General features: G+C 43.7%; 1 protein-coding gene across 3 annotated transcripts in view; it reads right to left on the reverse strand.

The window, feature by feature from the left end:
- CAMK1D (calcium/calmodulin dependent protein kinase ID) overlaps nt 1–23,875 on the reverse strand; it is a 369,044-nt gene that overhangs the window by 135,995 nt on the left and 209,174 nt on the right. For all 3 annotated transcript variants that reach the window (XM_084617259.1, XM_084617257.1, XM_084617258.1), the window contains exon 3: nt 9,253–9,327. In XM_084617259.1, the coding sequence (XP_084473385.1) occupies nt 9,253–9,327 (75 nt within the window). The remainder of the gene's footprint in view (nt 1–9,252; nt 9,328–23,875) is intronic.

Here is a 23,875-nt window from a genome sequence, read left to right on the forward strand (position 1 = left end):
CGCAACCCCAATGTGGTCCTCAGGCCAAAAAGTTTGCCCACCCCTGAGTTAACACATGTTTCAAGGGGCCATTCAAAGTGAAGTGGCCCGTTAACAGCCCTCCAGTCATAGGGAGGAAAGGAAGGGGGGGGGGGGAAAGCAGCAGGGTGTGGGGGAGGGTTGTTAGTGGATTAGAGCTTGTTTTAATAAGCCATAAATCTAGTGTCTTTATATAGTCCATGATTTTTAGTGTGTAGGAAAGTTATGAATTTAAGCTCCCAGGCTCATCTTTTGAAAAAGTGTTGTGCAGGTTTCCTTCGAAGATGAGGACTGATAGGTTAGATATAGAGTGATCGCTTTGTGAAAAGTGGTCACCCACAGGTGATATGGTGTTTTTGTCTTTTATCATTTTCCTGTATGAGTTTATCTGAGAGCACAGTGATTGTCTGGTTTCACCCACACAGTAGTTATTGGGGCATTTAATGTACTGGATGAGGTACACCACATGTTGTGATAGGCATGTGTAGAACTCATGGATCTGGAAAGGTGTGTTGTGGGGGTGTTGATCATTGTAGCAGTGGAGATGTTTCTGCAGGTTTTGTATCTGTTGTTCTGGCAGGGTCTGGTGGTGCTTTGAGTTGGAGTGTACTGGTTTGTGGGGAGCTTGCTTTTGATGATGTGCTTGAAGAAGTTGGGAGGTTATTTGAAGGCTAGAGGAGGGGATTCAGGAAATATTTCTTTCAAGATGGGATCCTTACCAAGTATGGCTTGTAGTTGTTTGATGATACAGCATATAGGCTCCAGTGTGGGGTTGTAGGTGACAACTAGGAGAGTGTGATACGACAGGGTTTTATTTCTCTGTTGAAGCAAGTTCTCTCTGGGTATTTGGGTGGCCTGTTCCATGATGTGATCCACTTCTCTGGTGGAGTGTCCCTGTTTGATAAAGGCAGTTTTAAGTGTGTTTAAGGTGTATAGCCTGAACTTTCTCCTCAGATTTTCTCCTCAGAGCATATCCTGTGGTATCTGAGTGCCTGGCTATTGATAACAGATTTCTTGGTGTGTTTGGACTGGTTAATGGATCTATGAAGGCTGGTGTGGTGATCCATGGGTTTATTGTATTTTTTTGTCTGTTGAGTTCCATTGTTGAAGTTGATCATGGTGTCCAGGAAGTCAATGCTGATGTGGGAGTGTTCCAGAGAGAATTTAGTGAATGGATAGTTGTTGAAGTTATGGTGGAAATCTATGAAAGAATTTAAATTGTCTGTTCAGAGGATGAAAATATCAGATGAACTGCAAGTATATCATTGTTTTTGTGTTGCATTTGTCCAGAAATGCTTCTTCAAGGTGGCCCATGAGGAGGTTGGCATATTAGGGAGACATCCTAGTATCCATAGATGTTCCCTGTCATGTTTGGACAAGGTGTTTGTTGTTGAATGTAAAATTGTGATGGGTGAGGATAAAATGGATGAGTCTGGCGATGTGTTTGGGGTGAATATCTGAGTGTTGTCTATTGTCTTGTAAATATTTGACGCACGCAGCTATGCTGTCATTTTGAGGGATGCTGGTGTATAGGGAAATGACATCTATGGTGGCAAGGATGGTGTTCTGAGGGAGATTGTTCATGTTGCAGAGTTTGTGGAGGAAGTCGGTCATGTCCTGGAGGAAGCTGGGCCTTTGTGTGGTGAGTGGTTGGAGGATGGTTTCTAGGAGTCCAATAAAAGATATTACCTCACCCACCTTGTCTCTCCTGGGACTGACACAGCTACAAAACACTGCATAGCCTATTACTGCTGTCACTTATTCCAATAGCTTATGTGTGGTGGCTCTAAAGTTTTCCACCCTGCTGAGGACCCATGTGGGTATCAATACGATGCCACATGATGGAATTTCTGTTTTTTCATTTTGCTTTTGTAAAAAGCACAGAATTTTCACAGAAATAAATATGTTAAAAGCACATTATGGTTGCAAATTCACTCAAAAGTTAGGAAATTCCAAAATTAAGGTTGCCTGTTAAACCTTAGCATGGCCCCCTTGTACCTATGCATTATGATATATTCTTTAATTACATGATCACACAGTTTCCCCCTTCCCACACAGGATCCCTCCCTACCTTGTTCAGCACATAGAATGGATTGTGCTCCAGGGATGAAACAGTGTTGTGCAGTAGGACTCATGCTTCATTTGTTGCAGAAGTTGTATAGTATGTTATGAATGAGGCCGAGAACTGCTAGGTCAGTCTCATGCTTAGGGCAATTCAGTGGTGCTTTGGAGACATGGACTTTATCCCTGCCCTGCCACAGAGTTTCTATGTGATGCTGGGCAAGTCACTTAACCCAAACTTTTCATAAGTGGTCACTAATTGCGTATGCCTTATTTTCTGGGTGCCCAACTTGAGACCCTGGCATCTGATTTGTAGAAATGTTTGTTAGGAGACCGGATTGTGGGCAGAGCAACAGTCACAACCAGAGTCAGAGTCCAAATGCCAGAGCCAAGGCAGAGTCCAAGCCAGGAATCAGAGCCAAGAGTCAGAACCAAAGTCAAGGCTTGAATGCCAAAGCCAAGGGTCAAGACAGAGCCAAAGCCAGGAACTGGAGCCGAAGGTCAGAACGGGATCGGTGGAGACAGAGAAGACAGGAGCAGGGCTGGTTCCAGAGCAGGAGCAAGGCTGAGACAAGACTGGAAAACAGCCAAGTACAGGGAAGAATCAAGGCTGGGTGCAGGACAGAAGTAAGCCAAGCAGAGGGAAGCAGAATCCACAAGCATGTGCATTGAACAGCTAGGGAGTTGCTGCTGGGCTTAAGAAAAGGCCTGCTAACTTCCTCAGAGACTCAGGCGAGGCAGTCTGTCAGCTGGCCTAGCTGATGTGGCCCAGCTGTGCTCATTAGCCTGTCAGGAGACTCACAGCTGCAAGGCCTTATTCCTGACAGTGCTGAGCACTCACAGCTGCGACTAAAGTCAATGGGAGCCATGCTATAAACATAGAAAATGTGTAAGGGCTTGGCTACACATACATTTTATAGCGCTCTAACTTGCTGGCTCAGGGGAGTGAAAAATCACCCCCCTGAGCACAGCAAGTCAGAGTGCTTTAAAGCGCTAGTGTAGACAGGCTCCGAGCACGGCTCCCAGTGCTCGGAGCTAATCCCCTCATGGAGGTGGATTACCAGGAACACTGGGAGAGCTCTCTCCTGGCACTCGCGCACGACCACACTCGCACTTCAAAGCGCTGCCGTGGGAGCGCTCTCGCGACAGCGCTTTGAAGTTTCCAGTGTAGCCATGTCCTCAGTACTCTGAAAAATCAGGCCCTCGATGTCTCAAACTGAGCACCCACAATGAGTGGATACTTCTGACCTAAATCTCTCTCTACCTTGGTTCCCCATCTGTAAACGGGGATAATAATAGCCCCATATCTCACAGGGTTGTTGTGTAAATAATGAATATTTGTCAAGCACCGTGATACTACAGCAATGAGCACTACACAAAAAAGCCCATGGGAAAATTAGTAATACTTTTTTCAAAGCAGTGTGTAGCGGGGTGCTCACCCCGCTCTGGCCTTGAAGGGGTTAAAGCAGCCCTGGCGAGGGCTGCAGCTGGAGAAAAGGAATTAAAACAGCCAAGCAAAGCTGATTGTGTAGCTGACCACAGCAGTGGCCAGCTCAATCAGGGCCCAGCTGGCCCTTATGAGAGGGCTATGGGCCAGAAGTAGTGGAGTCTCACTCTAGTCCTGGAGAGGGAAGGGCTAGCTGCCTGAGAGCGAGGTACCTTGAGCGGAGCGGAGCTGGGGAAGGGTAAAGGGAACTGGGGAGCTCCAGCCTGGTAAATCCCCAGGCTGCAGGCCTTGGTAAAGTCCCAGAAAGATACTGGGGCTGCAGAGGGGCAGCCTGGGAATAGGCAGAGGCAGCTTGTCCTAAACCCTTGCCAATGATGAGTGACCATTACGCTGCAGTCTGCCCTAGTGAGTGGGGGTTAGATGATGACTGGCAGTAGCCACTGAGGCAAGGTGGGTTTAGAGGGTTGGGTGTTCCCCAGGGAGGGGAGACCCAGAGTGTGGGGGTACTGCTGGGGCAGAGCCCCAGGGTCAAGGGCACCGGGGTCCGGGAGGGACACGGATGCCAGCGGCAGGCAAGACACTGGCCTGCAGAGGGCGCTCTGGGCTGGAAGAGCTAATTCCCAAGACAACCCGTAGGAGGCGCTGCACTGGTGAGTTGTCCTGTCGCTACACCGTGTTATACAGACATGGATTTGACACTGATTTTGTGCTGTCTTGTAAGCATCACTTGTTGATGTTATTTGAACAAAACATTTAGTGACCCTTTTTTTTTTTTTTAAAACCAGAAAAACTTGCTTTTATGCATGGTCAAAAGTGCAAACGTTGTACTATAAGCTCTGAAGCCTTCCAAACCGTTTACTCCCAGGGTATCAGAGTGCAGCTTACAACCCTTCCTATGCCCTGTTTTAAACAGCTAGAACTCTGGAGTGTATTCCCTGCTCAGTGTAGTAGGGAGGGCTCTTTTTCTATTAACACCATTCAGAGTTACTCACATCTAGAGCACAGATGGATGGATCCAAGCTACAAAATGTAGATCTAGATTTCAACCCCCAAAAAGTTTGGGGGGTTCTCCGATTTGCATTCATTACAGTCTGTCAGAAATAAAAGGCCAGCCCCCAAATTCAGATCCATACTCAAACAGTGAACCCTCCCAAAGCTGGGGGATCTTTGGGTCTCTCACAAAGAAGAAAAATACCTTTCTGCCTGTAAACTACCTATGGTTCTAATGTTCCCTCCGATCGTCTCTATTTTAATCAAAATGCCCTTTCCCAGAGTACAGCTGAAGTTATACGCTGCTCCTCCAAACAAAGGCAGGTTTTAAATATAAGTAAAACCGAGTAGGACTGGCTTTTTCAAGGCAAGAGATAACTGAAGACTACACAAGAAATAGAACTAAAACACAAGAAATATAATAGCAAATTAGGCAGAGGTGTAATCAAATGGGTGCCTAGCTCCACATAATGTATCTGAGCTATGGTAGCAACCAGCTGATGTTCCCTAGGAAACGTCAGGTGTAAATCTTCCTATTTGGAATCCAGGAAATGGGGCACGTTAAATTGATTTTAATTCTTAGGAATTTAGTGGCGTTTTAGTCCTAAATGCCAAACATTCAGAAGTCTATGCTATGGGCCAGCACACAGCGGGGCTGAATACTTGTCTACCTCCTCCCCTCCCACTTGGGTGATTTGACCCTCTCCCTAGGGAGTACTGGAAGAAGAGTATTTCCTTGCTGTATCCCACGCAGAGCCAGAACCAGTCTGGCTTTGTTTGACTTGCAGCAAGTACCTGGGATAAAAGGCAATAAAAAGATCTAGTAATTTCTATAGGATTTTTCCTCATATTTTAAAAGACAGGAAATACAGGATTAATCTCAATCTAGTGTATAGCAATCAGAACACATGAAACAACTCTTCCCTTCACTCCACCTGAAGGAAATATTTAGTGCTACACCCTCGATTAGTATAAATGGGATCAGCTCTATTGGTTTCAGTGGAGCTCCAATGCATCTTAATGGAGCTGCGTTCATTACCCCAGCTGAGGTCGTTAAAATCCAACTTCTAGTCAACCTGTTTTACAAATATTTAAATAACAAAAAGAGAAAATTTGCTACAGAATGAAGAGGTAAATTATGAATGAGAAGAAAAATACATTGATAAATATCCCCCTGGCATGCCAAATTATAGCTAAAATACACATAAGAGGGCTCCTCTTCATTGCAACTGCTACCCTGAGCTAGTACACTCAAGATACTCCACTCCAGGAAGTGAGGGTGATGACCACACTGCAAACAACACTGGATTGGATTAACAGAGTGATTGTATTAGCATCCAATGAGTTGTTGTAACTAAAGCAGCTGAATTCCCACTGCATTACCAGCTCCAATGTCAGCAACATTCCAGCTTCAACCCACCCAAGAAAGCCAGCTAGCAGGAGCATAAAGCACCAACTTAAGCTAAAGACCATAGTGCAGCGGTGAGCAACCTGCAGCCCATGGGCAGCACACGGCCCATCAGGGTAATCTGCTGGTGGCCCACCAGACTGTTTGTTTACATTTGCATGGCCGCCCGCAACTCCCAGTGGCCGCGGTTCACCGTTCCCGGCCAATGGGTGCTGTGGAAAGGGTGCCGCAGGTTGGCCACCACTGCCATATGTGTGTAAGGAAGTTGGGTTAGGGCAAAACTCAAGTTATAGTTTGAGATATCAATGTAGTGAAAACAAGCCCATAAAAATGTAAGAATCCAGACAGGGGGAATACCTATCTCCTTGACAGTGTGGAATTGTTCTCTCTGAGATATTTCTAGTGCTTTGTCAAGTCTGCTTTTAAATAACTTGAGCTATGAGGCTTCTACTACTTCCTTGGGTCTGAGATCTCACAGTGGAGAAGTCTTCCCTGATCTTCAATTTTCCTCCTCTTAATTTCAGCCCAAATAGTCCCTTAGCAGGTTACCAATAACACAGAGAAAACAGGTGAACTCCAGTTTTACGGAAGTAGTACTGAATGTCTGAAACCTTAAAACCACAATTTCAGAACAATGGATTTTAGATTAAATAAACATTTGGATTCAGGGCAAGACACAAATTTCAGGTGAGATGCAGATTCAGACATATGGAGTTTAGAAAATCAGGGTTTACCTGAAATTAAATATATTAATAAATAATATTTGATATTTTACTAAAGACGTTAAACAAAAGCAAGTAGTCTTAGACAATTGGTCACAAAATTGATATTTTGAGAAATTCAGTTGGTTTGTTGGAATTTTTAGGTCTCTGATATTCCTTTGCCACTTCCCCTGCAGTACTTTGGGCAGGGACTATCTTCTTTGTACAGCACCTCACACAGCAAGCTCCCAATCTTTGGTTCAATTCCTAGTGGCTATCATAATAAATAAGATTAAATATATCTGGCACGGGGATGATCCAGCTGACTGAGAACTGGACAATGTATAGCAATATGTAGGTAGGAGGACATTTTAATTTCAACTCAGGGTTTCTAAACCAGATTTTGAAAAGCAAAACGTTGAATCTCCACCTGCTTTCTCAACTCTTGTATTTCCCCCTACCCAATCCCTTTTAGTATTCTGATGGAAGTGACCACATAGTAACAACTGGAGGAACTCCCTTTGCAACTAGGTGATATGATCCTTTTCTCTCCAACCAGGATTGAAGGGAAGAATGGAGGAGAAGAAAGGTTATGGTTTTGCCAAAGGAATTTCTCATGTAATAGAACAAAGCTTGACTCATCTCTCTACTCTGTAATGTCAGAGAAGGTTTTCACCACAAAGAATGAATACAGAAAAGAGTATGCAATAGAGATCTGCACTGTCAATGACAGACAGACAGTGAGCATCAGAAAGGAGAATTAGGCTCTCAATTTAAGATCTGAACCAGCTCCTATTGAAGTCAATAGACTTCCTATTGAGTTCAGTGGGAGTTGGATCAGACCTTTAGTGAATGCTTTCCATTAATGTTTTTCTTTTTTTCTTTCGTCCATCCAGTTCTAGTTTTGCCCTCTCTGATACTTCCAGCTTGTATCAGTTCACGTAATGAGTTGGCCACACCAGAATCAAGAGATAATTCTCAATGTTGTCTCCACATAAGAAGTTGCCATGATTATAATGGGAGCATGGAGGGACAGAAATAATATTCAGAGAACTACTGTCAAGGTGAGCCTATATTCCACTAGTGGTGGCAAGTGATTTCCATCTGACTCTCTTACCGTCCAAGAGATCAATATTTGGACAGGTGCTCAGTGTACGCCCCTCATCTGCTCCACTGGTATTGTTTGAGCACTGTGGTCAGACAAGGCAGACATTTCTTTTCACAGTTGGCTAATGGGTACCATCTTCTCATTTCCATATTTAAATACACACGTGTCCTTATCATCTTTGATCCTCTATATCTCAGTAAAGACTACATCAGCCAGGGCTTATTCTTATGGTTGCTTTCACAATCTTTTATTTCAGAAAAATGAAAAAGGGGAGAGTGGTTCCCAGACAACTGAATTGTAGAAATTTTATACATATGGGGCCAGATACTGATCCCCTCGCACAATCCAGCTAGTACTTTACTCTGTGAGTAGCCCTGCTGATTTGAATGAGACACTGACAGATATTGCAATTTCTTCCATAACCTTGGGAGAGACCTTATTAGATTTAAATCTCTTTAGCGATATATTGTGTTAAGGCAAAGTTTATGTATTATGCCATAGGTCGGATAGCCATAAACCAGGATTGTATGTAACCTCTTTAGGGGGAGATGTGATGTGAGGCCTGGGAGACTTTGGTCACAATAAGTGTGAAAAGAAAAGGAGTACTTGTGGCACCTTAGAGACTAACCAATTCATTTGAGCATAAGCTTTCGTGAGCTACAGCTCACTTCATCGGATGCATACCCTAAGTGTGAAGTGTATTTCCTGGGGAATACCTAGAGAGAGGTTAATGCAAATTCCCCACCCCCGGTTATGTAAAAACCCAGCCTTTTGAAGCTACAACCTAAGGAGTGGGTCCTTGTCTGCTGATTGCCTGTTCATGGAGATTAGAGATCAAAGGCACGAGCTGTATAAAGTTGTGGTTTTGAAGGACTAACATCTACCAGAGCCAAAGGTTGGAGTTGGGGGGTGATCTCTAATAAACTGTTTAGCATGCATGCAAGTTCTTTTATATTTTTAATGTGTTTTGTCTGTAATACTTTCACCTTAAGAATAAATGTGCTTGTTTAGAAAGAGTTATGTGGTAACTTCTAACTGCAAGCAATACACTAGTCTCAGGCTCTAGAGGGAAAGCAAAGTGCAGACACTGGCCTTTTAGGCAGTCTGGCTTGCAGGAGATGTCACAGTGTAAATTGGGGAGCTGTGCAGCTTATTACCCTAGTTAGCAGGGAGTGAGACAGGGGTTTCTGCCTAAGACAGGTGACAGCTGAGAAGCCAGGAGCCTAGAGTGGGTGCCCTAGATAGACCACCAGGAGGGGAATGCAAGTGCAGTGACCCTGAAACTGTGACAGACTATTCACAGAATAATATTACACAATTTCAGCAAAAGCATCAATATCTGGCCCATAGTGTTTTAAGCATCACTTCACCCATCTTCAGGGTCTTCCTCAGACATAGCCAAATGAGTAAATACTTCTAATCTGTTCCCACCTTCTTGGTTAAAGAAACAAATAAACAAAAATGCTGACAATTTTGACAAGATAGATAGGTTGGTTGGTTAGTTAATGGCAGTACTTACAGTTGCATGACCAGATACAAGTGGTTTGGACTCTCATATATGTCTTCCAGTGCAACTATATTTTCATGTTTTATTCTGAAAAGCAACAACAACAAAAGATAAGTGCAAGGTTAAATGGTGAACTTTAAGTAGCTGCCCAACAGAAAACATCTAACTAAAAATAGCTACTTGGCGCTTGCGATTTACACAGTCAGAACTGAACCCAGTTCCGTATAAGCTGTCAGGAATGCCTGGCAGCCCAGGATACGGTTATTACTTAGCTAGCAGGAATGTTTCATGATGAAATATTTAAAGCATTAGCAGTTTTTCTTCTCCTGTCAGATGAATAAAATGAACAGCCAAGGTGGTATTTGGATGTTGAGTTCTCAGGGCAGTAGTACATCAGAGTGCAGGGATTTGCAAACTGTAGATTTACTGGTTTCAGAGTAGCATCCGTGTTAGTCTGTATCCGCAAAAAGAAAAGGAGGACTTGTGGCACCTTAGAGATTAACAAATCTATTTGAGCATAAGCTTTCACGAGCTACAGCTCACTTCATCAGAAGCATTCAGTGGAAAATACAGTGGGGAGATTATATACACAGAGAACATGAAACAATGGGAGTTACCATACACACTGTAACGAGAGTGATCAGGTAAGGTGAGCAACGAGCAGCGGGGGGACGGGACCTTTTGTAGTGATAATCAAGGTGGGCCATGTCCAGCAGTTGACAAGAACGTGTGAGGAACAGTGTGTGTGTGGGGCTGGGGGGGATAAACATGGGGAAATAGTTTTACTCTGTGTAATGACACATCCACTCCCAGTCTTTATTCAAGCTTAAGTTAATTGTATCCAGTTTGCAAATGAATTTCAATTCAGCAGTCTCTCATTGCAGTCTGTTTTTGAAGCTTTTTTTGTTGAATTGCCACTTTTAGGTCCGTAATTGAGTGACCAGAGAGATTGAATTGTTCTCCAATTAGTTTTTGAATGTTTGATTTGTGTCCATTTATTCTTTTACGTAGAGACTGTCCAGTTTGGCCAATGTACATGGCAGAGGGGCATTGCTGGCACATGATGGCATATTTCACATTGGTAGATGTGCAGGTGAAAAAGCCTCTGATTGTGTGGCTGATATGATTAGGCCCTATGATGGTGTCCCCTGAATAGATATGTGGACACAGTTGGCAACGGGCTTTGTTGCAAGGATAGGTTCCTGGGTTAGTGGTTGTGGTGTGTGGTTGCTGGTGAGTATTTGCTTCAGGTTGGGGGCTGTCTGTAAGCACGGACTGGCCTGTCTCCCAAGATCTGTGAGAGTGATGGGGCGTCCTTCAGGATAGGTTGTAGATCCTTGATGATGCGCTGGAGAGGTTTTAGTTGGGAGCTGAAGGTGACGGCTAGTGGCGTTCTGTTATTTTCTTTGTTGGGCCTGTCCTGTAGTAGGTGACTCCTGGGTACTCTTCTGGCTCTGTCAATCTGTTTCTTCACTTCAGCAGGTGGGTATTGTAGTTGTAAGAAAGCTTGATAGAGATCTTGTAGGTGTTTGTCTCTGTCTGTCTGAGGGGTTAGAGCAAATGTGGTTGTATCGCAGAGCTTGGCTGTAGACAATGGATCGTGTGGTGTGGTCTGGATGAAAGCTGGAGGCATGTAGGTAAGTATAGCGGTCAGTAGGTTTCTGGTATAGGGTGGTGTTTATGTGACCATCACTTATTAGCACTGTAGTGTCCAGGAAGTGGATCTCTTGTGTGGACTGGTCCAGGCTGAGGTTGCTGGTGAGATGGAAATTGTTGAAATCATGGTGGAATTCCTCAAAGGCTTTTTTCCATAAGTCCAGATGATGAAGATGTCAACAATGTAGCGCAATTAGAGTAGGGGCATTAGGGGACGAGAACTGAGGAAGCATTGTTCTAAGTCAGCCATAAAAATGTTGGCATATTGTGGGGGCCATGCGGGTACCCATAGCAGTGCCGCTGATTTGAAGGTATACATTGTCCCCAAATGTGAAATAGTTATGGGTGAGGACAAAGTCACAAAGTTCAGCCACCAGGTTTGCCATGACATTATCGGGGATATGTTCCTGACGGCTTGTAGTCCATCTTTGTGTGGAATGTTGAAGTAGAGGGCTTCTACATCCATAGTGGCTAGGATGGTGTTTTCAGATGGACTACAAGCCGTCAGGAACAGTATCCCCGATAATGTCACGGCAAACCTGGTGGCTGAACTTTGTGACTTTGTCCTCACCAATAACTATTTCACATTTGGGGACAATGTATACCTTCATATCAGCGGCACTGCTATGAGTACCTGCATGGCCCCCACAGTATGCCAACATTCTCTGGGATTATTGCTTAAGCAATCCCAAACAATTTCTAAAGCATACATTTAATTTGCATTAACCCTAAATTTAAGACACTAAAGAGACTAACCATTTAACTGAAAGGGCTATAACATTAATTATACAAAGTTGAGATGATTGCCTTAAGTGAGAGCGAGACCCCCAAAAAACTGTAAGCAGAATGTGCTGATTAAAGAACCTACACACACACACACACACAGGCAGAAAGAATAGCCAAGGACACTCATCATTGAATGCTAAACCCAGTAAACTTTTGGGGGCTTAATTCCACCCCCTGACTTATGAGAGGTGAAATTAGGTACACAAAGTCCACTACTGAGCAGAGCTAAAGCATCCGACACTCCCACTGAAGTTGATGAAAGTGCAGAGTAGTCAGCATCCTGCAGGCTCTGACTCATCATAATGTGCACATATTGGGTTGGTCCAGCTTCCAGTGACATCATGGAAAGATTGCCATAGATGTCCGTGTGAGAGAGAGATCAGACCTACATTCAGGAATGAAAAACCACATTCATATAAAAGACAAAGTAATGATCTGCCTTAAAACCTACATATTCAGGAAGTTCAGTATCAGTGGCGTATTAACCCAAATCTATCATGCTGTAGGACATCCTACAGCAATACATGTGTGGCTATAGGTATTCTGCTCTCCGGAAGTATCTGAAAAATCCTTTGTTGCTCCAGTAAATTGTCCAGAGAAACGGCATCATAGCTCAAGCGTTATAATATTGATAAGAGAGCACTGAAGAAGATAAGCTTTTAAGTCTTAATTTGGTGTGCAGGAATGGCTGTCTAGTACCTTGGCTTTTCTATGGAAATTTTCCAAAATTATATAGAGCAGTTGCCTTAAATTTCTCCAGTCACCTGCCCTGTCTCATCCCCAAACTCAAAAGATAACAGGGAAAGCAGGACTCTCTGGCACCTGATTTTCCTGATGAAAGAGGCCGTAACTGAGCAGATCACCCCACTGTGCGTTTTTGTTTTTATTCCAACCCTCGCTGACTTTGTCATTTACATTCAAAGCTGGATTTGTTTGTATTTAAATAAATATACAACATCAGCCCTCAATATGGATCAAGAGTTTGTAAAATTCCATTAGGAAGAACACAGCCAGTTTTGCCGCAGTGGCTCCATCAGATCAGCAGAATCGGCAGCTGCCTGGCCAGCAGAATATGTAGGAACCATTTATCTGGTGTGGCTCTGTGATGTGACGAGCAGACTTTTTTTTTTTTTTTTTTTTTTTTTCCAGTTTGCCTCAGGCAAAGACCACGAGGGACTGATTTTTTGGAAGTACAGAGAACCACAATGCTACTTGAAGTCAATGGCTCACCACCTCTGAAAATCAAGCCCTAAACTAGTGCTACATTTTTGAGCTAAGTGACTGGAAAGCATCTCCCAAACAGTCAACTTTTATTTTTATCCTCTCTGGGTGGAGGAGGGCTGGACGGTTTACGTTTTGAGTTAAAAACTCTTCAAAGAAAAGAGAAGTTCACAATAAAAATGCTCATAAGACCTGTTATACTAGCAAGAGGGCTAGGGAAGGCATGGGTGCTTATTACCAACTTTCTGGCTCTCTCAATGAAGGCCATAGATGATCAAGCTCTGTACCTTCCAGCAGAAATCACTATAATCAATGGGAACCCCTGATTGTTTTAGTCTCTAAGGTGCCACAAGTACTCCTTCAGCTGCAGTGACATTCAACTTGAGCAGAACTATCATTTAAAAAACAACAGGAAAGAGAAATAGCTTCAAGTTCTGATACAGAGTGACAAAACTTTCTTCACTGGCGCGTCCACCTGATTGTGGTATTGGACATGTGTAAGCAGGGTAAGTGACAAGCCTGCTCTACCGTGTGTGTGTCAGCACAATTCCCTGGCTCAGAACATCCAGAAATGGCTGGATACAGCAAGTATGTCCTTGCATTCCATTCTCTTGAATAGATGTTCTGTTAGATCAATTGCTGAGGATTGTTCAGTGAGAATTAGGGAGATACTTGACAGCAAGAGAGAGCTTGAATGGTTTAATTAGTTCTGCATTTATCCTGGGCTATTAGTGCAGTGTGAATCTCAAAAGGTTCAGAGGATTCATTCTGATAAGCCCCAAAATGCCTGGATGCATATCCATGTGTGATTTATTTTATCTTAGGTACTTATTTTATCTTAGGTACTTACCTGGTCCCCATAACTGCAGTATCTGAGCACCACACAGTCTGATGTATGTATCCTCACAACACCTCTGTGAGGTTGGGTATTGCTATCATTCCCATTTGACAGATGAGGAACTGCTGCACAAAAAGACTGACTTGTCCCAGGTTACACAGGAAGTTTATGGGAGAGCAGGGTCATAAACTCATGTTAACCCCTGGCCATCCTTCCTCTCTTGAACTTTCCTGTTCCCTCTCCTCTCTTGCATAGTCATCTCCTTCTAATCCAACCAAATCCATCTTTTTCTCCTAGAGTATTCCACCCCACCCTGGACTTCATGGGAGAGTCCTGATTACAACACATCCGTTCCACTTCCTGTTAACTGGAAGAGATGAAAAAATGGACCCTGTATTTATTCTGAGCTAGACAATACATTGATGTTTCAGCACTACTTGATGACACAACATTATGACAGGACCAGGACAGTGACAGCACAGTGTGTAGATACCATAGTGCCGACAGTTTAGATGAGAAGGATATTGCCCCCCCCCCTCGCCAAACTACCTTGGTTAAAAAACAGTTATGGTTGCTTTAAAGAAACCTCATCCTACACAATTCATTACAAAATGCGTCCAGGCATCCTCCGCTAACAGACCTCAGCCCTCCCACACATCCCATTCACCATTTTCGCAGACAGGTTCTGTCCCTCTATAGACAAATCCTGTGCACCTCCATCATGCAGACAAACACACACCATGTTGTCCTCCATGATCAGTGTCCCTGTCTGTGAAATGGAGATAATACTGCCTACTTCACAAGCTTCATGAAAGTGGCTCAGACAACATTTGTAAGGTGCTGAACTAGAATGAGGATGTCAATAAATACATAAAAGGAAAAGGCCTCTAGTCTCACTCCATCATTCTACATCTCAAATACCAGGCACTAAAGGGCTTTTCCAGCTAGTGGAGAAAGGCATAACAAGAACTAGTGGCTGGAAGCTACAGCCAGACTAATTCACATTTTTATAGTGAGTGATTTAACCATTGGAACAAACTACCAAGGGCAGTGGTGGATCCTCCAGCTCTTAATGACTTCTAATCAAGACTGGATGCCTTTCAGGAAGATATGGTTCAGTCAAACAGAAGTTACTGGGCTCAATGCAGGGGTAACTGGGTGAAATTCTATATAGTCTGTGATATGCAGGAGGTCAGACTAGACAATCTAATGGTCCCTTCTGGCCTTATAAAAAAAAATCTCTGACTTTACTTACATGCTTTTTCCAAACACAAAGGCTAGCAAAATAAAGGAAGGTAGTTACTGTATCTGCATCAGCACTAAGAGAAGGGAACAGTGCATCTGAGCAGCATCTAACACCTCAGCCGAAGCATCAGATAACCAACCTGAGTTTATACCAGCAAATTGATATGAGCAACCAAAATGCCACCAGTTACTATTCTAAAAGTAGCAGTGTACAGACAAGAGCTCCCAGGAGCTGCTTTGATTTGTTTTAAAACTTATCGATTACAATGCACTAGGTACAGGCTGGGCTTCCTTTGCTCAGTATTTATTTGTTTGGCCTGACCTGCCAAAAAAACTGTTGCAAAAAAACTGAGAGCAGCTTTGATAAGTGGATTGATAGCAAGTCGTCCTATTTCATAGATGTTCACTAAGAACCACTGTGTCCACTACTAGGGAAAGTCTACGTCACAGCTTCCTAAAGCAAAACTGAAATTTCTGAAAGGACGGATTCTGCTCCCAGGATGAGACCTATCCCACTAACTTTGATAGGAGCAGGATCTGTCCGTGAATGATAACTGATATTTCTCTGCTTCATGCAGCAGCAGATAGTGGTGACTAGCACATGGCACTGAGTGATCAGAGACTAAACTTTATCCATAGTACATTGGGCACACATAAGGCAACTTGCATTACATAACACCACCTTAAATGCTTAAGCGGTGACTCGGGTGCATAGGAATCTTGGCTGGCCCTTTGCACTAAGGTGAAATTCACTCCCATATTTCTAAAACAACTGCAAGGTCCTTGAATGGATATTGTGACGGGTTGGATCACAGAAACCCCCTAGGGGAAGCCAACTGATGTTCCAAGACTACTTCTGCCCTTGCTTTCCTGCCCTGTCAGCTTAGGACTTCAGTGCCCTGCCTGGTTTGAGCCAGACCCGCTAGCCTGCTGCAAACCCAGACCCAGGTCTGAACCACGTCCCCTGACAGCTGTAGGCTTAATTTAAAGCAACTTAGGAAGTGTGCCAGGCTTTAACACTCAGATGCCCAACTCCCAATGGGGTCCAAACCCCAAATAAATCCATTTTACCCTGTATAAAGCTTATACAAGGTAAACTAAAAAATTGTTCACCCTCTGTAACAGTGATAGAGAGAGATGCACAGCTGTTTGCCCTCCCAGGTATTAATACACACTCTCGGTTAATTAATAAGTAAAAAGTGATTTTATTACATACAGAAAGTAGGATTTAAGTGGTTCCAAGTAGTAACAGACAGAACAAAGTGAATTACCAAACAAAATGAAATAAAACATTCAAGGCTAAGTCTAGTACATTAATAAAACTGAATACAGATAAAATCTCACCCTTAGAGATGTTTCAATAAGTTTCTTTCACAGACTGGATGCCTTCCTAGTCTGGTCACAATCCTTTCCCCTGGTACAGCTCTTGTTCTGGCTCAGGTGGTAGCTAGGGGATTTCTCATGATGGCCTCTTCCTTGTTCTGTTCCACTCACTTATGTATCTTTTGCATAAGGCAGAAATCCTTTGTCCCTTTGGGTTCCCACCACTGTTCCCTTTAAGCTGTGTGCGCGCACACAGATCTTAAACCCCATGCACACGGCGAAACACCGCATACACTCTGGCTTTGGCTTTTTTTTCTTTTTTCTTTTGCTTCGGCGGTGGCACAGAAGAAATTTTTTGCGCACGCAACCTGTTAAAAATGAGAGGGAACATTGGTTCCCACCCCTCCTTCTCAATGGAAAAACCCCAGGTTAACGATGGATTCCAGGTCAGGTGACACGATCACATGTCCTGTGAGACCCCAAGCCCTCATTTCTCCCAGCCTGACTCACAGGAAGACCTGCCTGCAAACAGAGCCATCCACAGTCTATTGTCCTGGTTGATGGGAGCCATCAAGATTCCAAACCACCATCAATGGCCCACACTTTGCATAACTACAATAGGCCCTCAGAGTTATATTTCATATCTCTAGTTTCAGATGCAAGGGTGATACATTTATACAAATAGGATGACCACACTCAGTAGATTATTAGCTTTGTAATGATACCTTACAAGAGACCTTTTGCATGAAGCATATTTTAGTTACATTATATTTACACTCATCAGCATACTTTCATAAAATCATATTGAATGCAATGTCACAGGATACTGCTGCAGAAGTACAAAGGATTACAATGTGGAAGTGGAGATATAATGAGAGAAAGTATATCCCTGAATAACTAAGCGGTTTCTGCACCTCTGCTAGCTCCTGCTTGTCCCAGGGACCATCGCTTGTATATTTTTAGAGATCACTAATTCTGGAGGCAGCATTATCTGTTGATTAGAGCAGGGGACCCAGGTTATGTTGCTGCTGTGGCTGCTGACTTGCCGTGTGACCACAAAGAGGTCACATAACTGCTAGTCTAGTGTGTAACTGATGATAATTAGCATCTGATAAAGCATCTTAAGAACCTGGATGAAAGCTGTATACAAGTGTAAACTATTAGGATTTCATTAATAATTATAGTTATCACATCTGGCATATTTCTACATGGGGGAGTAGGATCACAGGTGGTTGTTTAGAAGGACATTGAATAAAAACCATGGGAAAACAAGAAAGGTGTTTATGAAACACAGGTTTCCAAAATAACAACTCGCTGCTGATCAGACTCTGTCAAATATGTGGGGCATGAAATTAAATGATGCAAACATATGACGACGATGCAGAGAAATACTGTGCTGGAGAGAAAAAAAACCTCCTGTCTCACTCATCCTGACATTCCCCATCCTCCTCCCCACTCAGTCCCCTGAAGCTTGAAGGCCCAACTAGATCACGCTCTGCGATTGTATACTCCAGTCGGAAACTTATTCTCTTCTTGATGAATTTTAGTCATCATCCCAACAGGGATGCATCTTATATCCTCACGGTTGGGTCTCAAATATTCTATTGATTGACAGAACAATCCATAGCAACTTATAGCATCCAGGAAAGATCGCTCAGAACACTAAGTACTAAGACAGCAGCAATTGCACAGAAAGGAACTGCTTGAAACCATGTTTACAGAGAACAGTGTGTGTGTTTTCTGACCTGATATACAAAAGGCCACAGTGGAAAGTCTGGAAGCCTAGGCTTTTAAAAATCACCGTGCAAGCCTGAGTTAGTAACCAAGGCTTGTCGCTCTCTGAGGGCTCTTCAGCAGCCTGTATCAAATGAAATTGCTGGTTCAGTCCAACTTGCATCCCAATGTCAGCACCACTGCTCCTAACGGGCAACCCTGCAGGCAATCTCAGGACTTATCTACACAGGAAGTTAGTGTGCAGCAAAATAGAGTGTGAATTTTTAGCACACTAGCTACTCTGTACTAACTCCCTCTGTGGACACTCTTACTAAAAGTGCCTTTGTGCACTTTAGCTTAATACACTTTAAACTATACTAAGCTAAATTGCCCGGGGGCATTGTTTGTGCACAGAGTATCCACCCAGGGAGTTAGGCCTAGTCTACACTATACAGTTAGGTTGACATAAGCTGCTTTGCGTTGACCTGGAAAAATCATAGAGCAGGTCCTCAAGGAATCAATTCTGAAGCACTTAGAGGAGAGGAAAGTGATCAGGAACAGTCAGCATGGATTCACCAAGGGCAAGTCATGCCTGACTAATCTAATTGCCTTCTATGACGAAATAACTGGCTCTGTGGATGAGGGGAAAGCGGTAGACATGTTGTTCCTTGACTTTAGCAAAGCTTTAGACATGGTCTCCCACAGTATTCTTGCCAGCAAGTTAAAGAAGTATGGGCTGGATGAATGGACTATAAGATGGATAGAAAGATGGCTAGATTATCAGGCTCAATGGGTAGTGATCAATGGCTCCATGTCTAGTTGGCAGCCGGTATCAAGTGGAGTGCCCCAAGGGTCGGTCCTGGGGTCGGTTTTGTTCAGTATCTTCATAAATGATCTGGAGGATGGTGTGGATTGCACCCTCAGCAAGTTTGCAGATTACACTAAACTAGGAGGAGAGGTAGATACGCTGGAGGGTAGGGATAGGATACAGAGGGACCTAGACAAATTAGAGGATTGGGTCAAAAGAAATCTGATGAGGTTCAACAAGGACAAGTGCAGAGTCCTGCACTTAGACGGAAGAATCCAATGCACCGCTACAGACTAGGGACCGAATGGCTTGGCAGCAGTTCGGCACAAAAGGACCTAGGGGTTACAGTGGACGAGAAGCTGGATATGAGTCAACAGTGTAGCCAAGAAGGCCAATGGCATTTTGGGATGTATAGGTAGGGGCATTGCCAGCAGATTGAGGGACGTGATCGTTCCCCTCTATTCAACATTGGTGAGGCCTCATCTGGAGTACTGTGTCCAGTTTTGGGCCCCACACTACAAGAAGGATGTGGAAAAATTGGAAAGAGTCCAGCGGAGGGCAACAAAAATGATTAGGGGACTGGAACACATGACTTATGAGGAGAGGCTGAGGGAACTGGGTATGTTTAGTCTTCAGAAGAGAAGAATGAGGGGGGATTTGATAACTGCTTTCAACTACCTGAAAGGGGGTCCCAAAGAGGATGGATCTAGACTGTTCTCAGTGGCAGCTGATGACAGAAGAAGGAGTAATGGTCTCAAGTTGCAGTGGAGGAGGTTAAGGTTGGATATTAGGAAAAACTTTTTCACTAGGAGGTGGTGAAACACTGGAATGCGTTACCTAGGGAGGTGGTGGAATCTCCTTCCTTAGATATTTTTAAGGTCAGGCTTGACAAAGCCCTGGCTGGGATGATTTAGTTGGGGATTGGTCCTGCTTTGAGCAGGGGGTTGGACTAGATGACCTCCTGAGGTCCCTTCCAACCCTGATATTCTATGACCTACCTATGGAAGTGTCTTCACTTAAATTTAGCTCCCATAAATGCCTCTCTACGCCGATTAATTAACACTACCTCCCCAAGCAGCATAGTATCCTTGTCAATGTAATTAGGTTGACACAAAAACAACGAGGAGTACTTGTGACACCTTAGAGATTAACAAATGTATTTAGGCATAAGCTTTCCTGGGTTAAAACCCACTTTGTCGTTTTAGCCCACGAAAGCTTATGCCCAAATAAATTTGTTAGTCTCTAAGGTGCCACAAGTACTCCTTGTTGTTTTTGCTGATACAGACTAACACGGCTACTACTCTGAAATAAGTCGACACAGTGTCAGTGTAGACACGGCATTGCTTACATTGACTGTTACCGGCTTTCAGGAGCCACCCAGAATGCCCCACACTGGTGAGGATGCACACTACCGACACAAGAAGCCAAGTGCACACACACACACACACACACACAAGCAATTTAATAACTGTGGAGGCTTCATGCCAATGTAAGTTAGGCCAACATAATTTTGTAGTGTAGACGTGGCCTTAGTGTGGAGTGGCTAATGGGCTGTAAATTCACACCCTTGCTTGCTGCACATTAACTTTCTGTCTGGACGACCCCTCAAAAGAGGCTGAGGACTGAATGGGCTACTGAGACTGGACTGCTATCTTGCCTCCAAAGGGCTGTTCCTCCAGGGAAGGGTGGAAGCACATGAGGTGAAACAGAGTGTGGCAGGTTCTGTCGATAGTGGACTTTGGTTTCAATCTAGTGTTTTCAATTTAGCACTTTTCATCAGCAATAAATCAGATGCACGCACATGCACACACACACAAAATAGAGATAAAGCAAGGAAATAAACTTAAAGAAGCCCACATAGTAAATTGGCCTCAACTATACATGGAGGAGAGATGTGGACAAAAGCAGGCAGATGCTGAGTGTTTCTATGACACAGATGACTCTGCATAATGGTAGTTTACAAAGCTAAAACATCTCCTTTTTTTGTTGCTGTCACTGTAAAATCACTGGTTTTAAGACAGCCATGTTCTTAAGTTTCTTATTATTGAGCCATACAAACCTGAAAGAGGTTTTCCAGACTTAATAAATACTCCCTTGAATCAAATAGGAAACAGAAAGGAAATGTAATGTACTGCTCGAAGGGGAGAGGAGAAGAAAGGTGTCCTGCAATGAGAGCTACAACTTATCTACTCTGCCCTTCCTCAAAGGTCACTGCAGAGAAGAGTGTTGTGAAATATCCTACTGCAGTACAGCATACTGCAAGGGACTCACAGCAGTGAGTAGCTGGGACAGCCGACTCCCAGGATGAACCATACAGCCCCCACAGCTCTGTTCCTGTTAACCTTGGAAGATGATGATTTTAACACTGATATTACCAGTCGATTTAGTTACCTCAGGGTTGCAATTACTTTAACATTGGATGTAACATTTTGTATGCAAAGAAATGGACCTATGTGCATGTTCACTAATTACTAATTTATTCTGAAATGGTTTCCCTGCCTTGCTCTAGAGCTATGAATGGTCCCTTAGAATATGTGCTAACTACTAATATTAAACTTGTATCAATCTTGTATTTAGCTGTGACACTCTGAGTACCTCTCCCAGACCTGAAGAAGAGCTCTATGCAGCTCGAAAGCTTCTCTCTCTCTCACCAACAGAAGTTGGTCCAATAAAAGATATTACCTCACCCACCTTGTGGCTCTCATTTATTTTTGTATCCACCTATGGCAATGTGTATTCTGTATTTAATACATCTTTGATTCAAATAATACATCTTTGATTCAAATAACTTCCCAGGAATTGTTCTTGCTATAGAGTAATTCCCTACTTAAGCACAAACCATGACCTATTTGGGGCAGCCTCCTCCTTTGTCACACAGCTTGTTACTGGCATCAATCCATTTCCTTGTCTTTAGAATCTTATCCATCCTCTCTAAGATCTCCCCTAGTCTCCCTTATTCTAAGATCCACAGGCTAAATCCAGGAAGACTTTCAGGTCCTTGAAGCCTTGAATTATTTTAATTGCCTTCCTCTGCATGCAATCTTTTCCCTCTCAAACGTTGGCCTTAAACCCTGGTAACTGGTGAGGCATAAAATATTCAAATGAGATTTCACTAGTGGAGTACACTACACACAACTGCCACATGTTTAGAATTTCATGGTTGGGAAAACCTAAGCTTGCATATGTGGCCACTGCCAAACCCATCCACAATTGCCCCATAGTTCCTAAACTGTGTCCTCCCATATATTATACTCACTGTGACTATAATCCATGTGTTTATTTTTTAGTTTCCAGCCTTGTTACACTGCATTTTGCAACACTGAATTCTGTAAGGCTCCTGTGCACACATAAGCCAAACTCTTCCAAGTCACTCTGAATTCAGTAGCATGTTTCCTCTGTTGACTGGTCCAGCCACTATTTCAGATTTATCATTATATGTTAAAGAAGGGCTGAACTATACCCCTACATCCAAACATACCCTCAACTTTTGTGTAGTCACATCTGGCTGTGAACCCTGTGACTGTCCTAACTCTCACTAATGGGGCAAATCAAATCCCTGGACATAAACACGTATGAATTTTGGGTTATCCAGCTCTAGTTATGACGTGTGTGATTCAAGCCTGTCACTAATACATATATACGCAGGGCAAGATTAACGCATAGGCAAACTATGCAGGTGCCTCAGGCCCAAATGTGTGTGGGGCCCCCCAAATCATTCTCCTACTCCACCTCCCCAACCTCCTCTTACTTTCCCCACCAAGGGGGCACCAACCACCCACAGCACCACACTCCACCCCAGCATGGCAACCCGAATCATCTGAGTGGCGCTGCAAGGTCACAACACCTGGAGCAGGGAGCAAGGCCCAGCCCCACAGGACAAGAACACAGCTGCTGTAGAGTGAGTGCAGGGTGGGTTCGCTCTCCAACCCTCCTCCCCACCCCTACTGCCCCTCCACACCGTGGATTAATCCAGCCCTTTATATACCCTTCCCAACAGCATTGCTTTCCAAAGCAAATCAACATATAGTGCCCTATAATAAAAGAAAGTACACCCCGGTATGGCTGAGCTGCTTCTATACCTCTGCCAGCTCTTGCTGTCACAGAGACTGAGACCCTGAATGAGAATCACATGTATATTACTCCAGATCACTAATTACAGAGGCAGGATTCTCTGTTGGTTACAGCAGGGGACCTGGGTTCTGTTGCTGCTTTGGCCACTGACCTGATGTGTGACATAATTACAGGAAAGTCACCTAACTGGGCTAATACTAAGCCATCTAGTAAAGTATTTAGAGAACCCTGGATGAAAGGCAGATACAAGTGCAAGTCTTAAAAAGGGCTCTGAGGGCTAATGCGGGCACTTCAGACTGATTGGGTGTCTAAGGTGAGTGGTTGTGATACAGAGCTGGTCACTAGCTTAAATCCAGCTCAGGCCAATAGTAAGCAAAAGCTAACATCATGGGAAGGCTGATCAGTGGCCGTTGAGAAGTGAGTCAGAGGTTGTCTGTCCCTTTCCAAGTGTCAATGTTTCAAAAATCACTGCCACTCTGAACTAACTGGCAGCCTCAACAAGCAGAACTTTGGAGTGAACAGGCGTCAAGGTGGCACTTTTCTTCTACGCCCAGAGCATGATTCAAAGCCCATTCAAGTCAACAGAAATATTTGCATTGTCGTCAGTGAGATTTGGATCAAGCCCCTAGAAAATAGGGCTGAGGTTCATTGGAAGGGTAAAGTCTAACCACAGACAGGAGAGCTATCCTGGTATGCCATACCACAAGATGAGAAAGCACTCCTGGCTTACACTGAATGAAGATTTCATTGATAACTGGTACAGTGTTCTTTTCCTAACCTCAGTGCATCTTACATGACTGAGATGTGTGCAGGGATATCCTGTTACATCTAAAATCATTTTGCAGGCAGTAAACTTACGTAAAGGGATATTAGACATCCCTGAAATATTCATTTCACACAGACACAGGGATTTTTCTAGTTGTCTCCTTGTATCTCTGGAATTGGTATGAATATAAGCAAATGTAGAGTGAGTG

This window comes from Lepidochelys olivacea (assembly GCF_965140295.1).
Source record: "Lepidochelys olivacea isolate rLepOli2 genome assembly, chromosome: 1".
Lineage (NCBI taxonomy): Eukaryota > Metazoa > Chordata > Testudines > Cheloniidae > Lepidochelys > Lepidochelys olivacea.